The following is a 6,370-nucleotide window of genomic DNA, read 5'->3' as shown; positions in this document are numbered from 1 at the left end:
CCCCAGATCTCCATGGAGCAGAGCAGGCTACAGGTGCGGCTGCGTGGGACTACTCTCAGCAGGGGCTGGGCTCCGAGCAGGTGCCAGTGGCAATGGGAGGATGCTGCATCCACCCACCCCACGTTTCGCCTCTACTCCCAGTGCCACCACTGCCAGCTGTCCGGCGCAGCCCTGGCTCTTCCCGGCACATGGGTGGAGGCAGGGAATTGAGCCAGGGCTGTACTAGGAGTGGAATGGCAGCAAAATTTGGGGTGGATGCAGCATCTGCCCAGCACTGCTAGCACCTGCTCCAAACCCAGCCCCCACTGAGAAGAGCCCCGTGCAGCGCTGGCTACAGCCCACCCCACCCCACATAGATCCGGAGGACACATGTATCCCTCACCCTGCCTCCCCCATGCCCTCCTAGGGTGCAAGCAGTGGTGGGAGCTGCCTTCCCACCCTGACCCCACACCCCCACAAGCTGCAGCTCTGGTCCCACCCCCACCTGGACAGCATCTGCCCCTGCCCCCTCCCTCACTGTGGGGGGGCATTGATCTGCCTCTCCCCCCAATACCCCTTCCACCACATTGGACTTACCAGATGGAGGCAGCTGTATTGGACATTGGATCGGTATCAGCCAATATGCCTCCTTAACTATCTGCATCAGTCCCAAAAATCTCTGGGTGCACCCCTAATACACACACAAAGTGCAATATTTATTAGCTAGTAAGCCTCAATAGCACATAGGCAAGTAATTAGGAGAAGCCTTTGACTAATTTTTTTTTAGACTAGTAAGTTTGCGAGCTGCTTAGTTTAAAGAAAAAGGAAGAAATTTAGAATTAAGACAAAATTTCCTTGTGCCTTCTAAAAGAAGTCTCTCTTTGTTAAAGTCCTTCACAGGTCTCTTAGTATTTGGTGCTCTACCTCAAGGAACTGTAATTAGGGGAAGTTAAATTTTAATCTCTTTAAGAATAATAATAAAAAAGGACCTAGACCTCATGGTTACAGGAAGAGTTAGATTGTGAAAGTTTCACTTTTAAAGAACTTTAGAAAAAGCAAGCAAGCCAGAATGACAGAAAACACTCACACAATTCACAATTAGACAAATGTTATTGTATTCAATTTTGAAGAGGGGTGGAGGAAGATAGAGGGATAATATAGGATTTTTGAATTTGCAATGCTGCTGCTGTTTTAAAATAAGTACAAGGACACTAATTCCTCCAACAGCTGAATGGTTCTGTTCCTTCTCAAAAGGGAAACATTTAAACCATTTGTATTTCTCTGCATTGGAGGGCAAGGAAACAGGGAAAAGGAAGAGGAGACATGACTATATTATTGACTTTACAGACAAAAGAGAGCTAGGACTTGGAGCATTCTTTGTGGAAGCAAGATGCCTCAAGGAGACTGGATACTCAATAAGGAACCATCTCCACAAGCATTTAAGGCCTTAGCCAAACTAAAAGAATGGAAGAAGGGAAAGAGTCCAACACCAACACCATTTGATACCACTGCTTAGACCAAGGGCAGGCAATTGTTTGGGGTAGAAGGCCGCTTACCCAGTTTTGGCAAGCTATCAAGGGCTGCATAGGTAGCCCTGCTCCTGGTCATCATCAATGTCTCAGGGCAGGCACCAGTGGGGCCCAGAGCAGGGTGCAGGCTGGCAGCGGTCTGTGGAGCTGAGCTGGGCTGCAGGGGGAGGAGGGAGCTGGCCCAGTTCCATAGAGCCCCTGCTGGCCGGGACCCTGTATTCCTGCTGCCCTGCTCTGGGCCCCGCCGGCACTGGCCCCAGGACCGTGTGCCCTCACTGATTCCCGCACCCACAGTGTCCCCCCCAGCCCCATGGTACATTCAGGGGGCAGCACACAGTCCCAACCCCCTGCTTGCTGGCAGGGATGGAGCTGGTGCCAACTTTGGGGAAAAGCCCCCACGTGGGCTGCAAGCAGCTGTAGCAGGGGGTGCTGGCCACAGAGCGGGCAAGGGGCCACTTTTCCACACTGCACTCAGCACCGGCTTGTTATCCATCCCCGCAGCCAGCCTGGGCCCTGTGCTGGCTCCAGGCTCACTTACTGAGGATGCGCTGTGGTAGGAGCAGCTGCTTGGCACAGAAGAAAGTGGCCTCCCTGCCTGCCATGCTGGGGAGTGTTTACCACTGCTGCCTCTGTGTTGCTCAGCGAACGAGCTCCAGGCAGGCAGCAGCAGCAAATACTGCCTGGCGCAGCCCAGACCTTTCTTTTGTGCCGAGCAGGCCCGATGGGTGAGCCCAGAGCCAGAACAGGGCCCACACTGGCAGTGGGAGCAGGTTACAAGCTGGTGCTGAGCATGGGGCCAAGCAGCCCCTCCCCTGCCCCATGGCCAGGGCCTGCACTGCAGCCGCTCATAGCCCATGTGGGGCCACCTGTACCTGCTCAGAACAGTCCTGCATGGGCTGTGAGCACCTACAACAGGGAGCACTGGAAATGGCACAGGGGAGGGGCCACTTTCCCCCATGCTCAGCACCAGCTCCTTCCCTGCCCACAGTCCTCCCCTGCCCCACCCCCCACCTGAGGTTCCAGTGCTGGTGCAGCCACATTAGTCCCAGGCCAGAAGCCCCTCCTGGGGCTTCCAGCTGGGGTGGGGTGGGGGGCCCTGCTGTTGCAGGAGCCAGCTGGGGCTTCCCCTGGTTCATACTGCCCCTGGCTCCTGTCATTTTTTGACAGGAACCAAGGACAGATAAATATTAATTTTCTAAATTTTTTAGTGGTGCTGTGGGCTGGTTGCCCACTCCTGGCTTAGACATTGCATAGGTACAGCTTCATAGCCTCAAAAGACAGGTTAACTAGTTGCAGACAGTATCCCTCCAACCAGGATTAGCCAACAATTAAGTGCTACATGTAAACATACACATACATCCATTAACCTCTCTAAATTAGAGAAGGTCCAAGTGCAGCTAGGCACTCGGACACCCTTCTTTTAGGAGGGAAGAATACCAATCAGAGCTTCAAAGCATCTTCTGGCATGGCTTACAAAGCAAGCTGCATAAGCCCCTTCATTATACAGATGCAGATTTGTTTCCTCAGTACATGGTCACAAGAAGCCTAGCCAAGTTAACCAATAACATTCTGCAGTAGTGGCAGCAGTGACAACTTGCTTTCACAAAAGAAACCAAATGAAAGCAAGGAAAGGTCCATTTCATTTCAGTAACTGGAGGGCCTTAGCCTTTGAAGTGCCAGACTGAGAACCCTTTTAAGTGGCAGCATTTCCTTATGTCAGTCGTTTCCTGCACTTAAATAAATCACTGAAAGGCCTCTTTTCTTCACTCGAGCTGTAACAGAACTTCAACTCTTTCCCCAGGCTCTATCTGCATCACATAAATAGGACAACCCTAACCTGTGCCAAGCTTTATCTTTAATAAAAGGCCACTGCTGGATCCTGTCTATACTACAAACTCAGTTCAACTGCAGGATAGATTGACTGTGTGTCAAATGAAGCAACTGTGCTTTTCCAGTCAAGAGCAACATCTCACTGGACTATAAGAGCCTGAAGTCTCATGCATCAGATGATTAGACTTACCTAGGAGTGGCATAGCAAAGAGTTAGAGATGCAGGAGGGATTACAAGCGGTAATAAAAAGAAACTAGATAGACTCAAGCCTCTCGGCATGAACTGCCAAGGATACAAGTTTTACTCACCTAACCTCTTTTACACAGAAGGTCAGGTAGCTTTAAAGAGCTGAAGAAAGCCCTGTAAACCTCAATGTGTTGTTAATACAAGGCATAATACCCACTGGCCAGTAGACTGTTAGCTAAGATAATGAAGTTAAAACTATATATACTAAGAGCCAACTAATGATTTAGGTGGCATTGCCTCAAGTCTACACAACCATGATGGAAATCAGACTCTAACCTTTGTAGGCAGTTGCATGGTTTCAGTGAGAACACTGCTAAACAGTTCTGGAAGTTCTCTTGAGAGCCAGGAGTTTAAAACTAGGGTTTGGCAAGCCTGTCAATTGACTGGTCAACCATTGTCAATTGACTGCACATTTTTTGACCAGTCAAAGATTACAGCAATTTTAAAAAACAAAACAAACAAACATAAAACCAAAACACAACCCACATTTGTTATATTTATGTTAAGAAAACTACAATTTTAACATTTTGACACATTTCTTAATGCAAAAAATTGTGTTTTTCTGTGTATTGTTTAGACCTATTGGTAATTTTTAATACAGTTTTAGATCAATATGAATTGACCAGACTTTATTTGATCAAATGCACAACCCTATTTAGAACATTTGTCTGCCAGTGCAACAGTTTAAAAAGTAGTCATGACTATGAAGCCAAGATCAATGCTGTGGTAATTTAAGAAAAGAAAAAGCCCGCCCCACACCCCCCAGCCACCAACACTATACCTACTAGGCAAATGAGTTTTAACCTTTATTAATAAAACAATTCTTCTATTGCAAAGAACTCAGAAAAAGCGCAACAGACCAGAAATACACTATGAATTCCAATTTGGAATCTCTGGGTTTATACTGTGAAAACGCCTATCCAGGAATTCACATCTAATCTAGTATTGTCCATCACCCTTTTAAAGCATCTCAAAGCACACTAGGATGCTGCGACAGCCTCAGTGAGACTCACGGTCCTAAAACAAATGTTAATCTTAAGAGCAGTAATTTTCAGCCACGGTGCTATGGCACTGTGGGGTGCATTGAGATCCTTTAAGGGGTCCCACAGAATTTCATGCAACATTAGCACTGGTAAGTGGGCAAACATGATTCACAAAAGCATAGGGAATTAGAGAGAAGTAGGGCTAGAAGGGACCTGTGGAAATCATTTAGCCCAACTCCTTGTCTGAGGCAGGATCATCCCGATCCAAACTAAAATATACAGAATGATTTCAAACAAGACTCCAGTGTTAAAAACCACTCCTGCTGTGGTCTGTGGTTTTTGGGGAGGGGGTTGTTTTGTTCTGTTGGTTTAGGATTTTTGTTTATTTGGTTTTGTGGGGGGGGGGTTTGGGGGGGGGTGCAATAGGAAGACATCCTGGTATCATTTTTCCATAGCCAAGAAATGATTGAAAACTAAGGGGTGCCTTGTGCCAAAAACAGCTGGAAACAATTGCTGTAGAGACAATCCAACTCAACTAGGCCTGTCCTCTGGTTCAGAAGAGTCTGCGTGTTGGCACTGACCATCAACACAGTGCAAGTAATTCTAGCCCTTGCTTAAAAGGCCACTTTTCACCACCTCCATTCTTTCAAAAGGACAAGCTGATATGGAAGCAGGGACCAGCCACAGTGCATGGCATCATTGAGGAACCAAGAGTTTTGTACTTCTGATTTGTTAGTTGTCATTTTTGCCTCTCTCAGGCCAGCCACAGCTACTGAGGAGCTGAAAGAAAGCTCCCAGGGAATCAAGATCTCACACACCAGGTATCCTAGATTTGCTGGCTAGCATTTTCCCCATGCTTGCTCCCACCCCCCAGACTATGGAGGGGCTGATTCAAAGCTTCCTTTCACACATCAAGCTGCTCACAACACCATCTTCGCTCCTCCACCTTTGGGCTAAAATCATGGTCTTCTTGCAAGGCGACACGGGGGGGAGGGGGGGGGGCCAACCCCTGGAGGGACATGTCCTCAACCCAAGCATAACACCAGAGGCTAGGGGGAACCCAGGCAAGATCCCCCAGTGCAGGCAGGGGCTGGCTCACAAAGGAGCCCTTGTGGGCTGGCTCACGGCACACATGACTGAGCCGTGACACGCATGATTCTCCCCGTGACAGCCCCAGCAACAGGCGGAATTCCCGGGTCCCCCGAGCCGCCTTACCTGCCCCGGAAACGAACAGGGCGCCCCCACAGCACGCGAGTGCCCACAGCAGTAGGAGCAGCAACACCCGCACCAACCCCATAGCGCCGCACGGCCATCCCCACACTGCCGCCCCGCCGCCGGCCGGCCCCATTTCTACCCGTACTCCGGGCAGGCGCAGACCGCCACTTCCGCCCGCCCACCCGCTCTCTCCGCCTTCCTCCCCGCCCTGATCAGCCTCTGGTGCAGGGGATAGGATGAATCCTTAGGGCGCAGCGCGGCCGTTGGTCGCCTTGCAGCGCGCTGCTTGCGGGTCTGCAGGGAGCCCCTGCCTCTCTGGCGCCCGCTCCTAGCTACCAAACCCAGGGTGTTCCCCCGCGTTTCTTCTCGGGACCCCTGGGGACAGCAGATGGGAAGTTGGGGGTAGATATGAGGGAAAATTTTCTCAGGAGGATAGTGAAGCACTGGGACAGGTTAGCTAGGGAGGTGGTGGGAGTGCCATCCTTGGAAGACCGGGTGGCATTGCCAACTCTCATGATTTTTCGTGTTTTTCGGGAACTACACTTCGGGAACGTGAAAAACTTAGCTCTTTCTTTTGCATATATTTAA

The 6,370-nt window shown here is 49.9% G+C and overlaps 1 protein-coding gene across 2 annotated transcripts in view; it reads right to left on the bottom strand.

The window, feature by feature from the left end:
- TM7SF3 (transmembrane 7 superfamily member 3) overlaps window positions 1-5,933 on the bottom strand; it is a 30,344-nt gene extending 24,411 nt beyond the window's left edge. The window contains exon 1 of one of the 2 annotated variants that reach the window (XM_019544380.1): window positions 5,783-5,933. In XM_019544380.1, the coding sequence (XP_019399925.1) occupies window positions 5,783-5,915 (133 nt within the window). In that variant the 5' untranslated portion in view covers window positions 5,916-5,933. The remainder of the gene's footprint in view (window positions 1-5,782) is intronic. The other variant, XM_019544381.1, reaches the window with a different exon arrangement.
- Window positions 5,934-6,370: the final 437 nt, after the last annotated feature.

The sequence above is a fragment of the Crocodylus porosus genome, unplaced genomic scaffold (assembly GCF_001723895.1).
Source record: "Crocodylus porosus isolate Cpor-Errol unplaced genomic scaffold, CroPor_comp1, whole genome shotgun sequence".
NCBI classification, from domain to species: domain Eukaryota; kingdom Metazoa; phylum Chordata; order Crocodylia; family Crocodylidae; genus Crocodylus; species Crocodylus porosus.
This window is presented reverse-complemented; position numbering and strand designations above follow the sequence as displayed.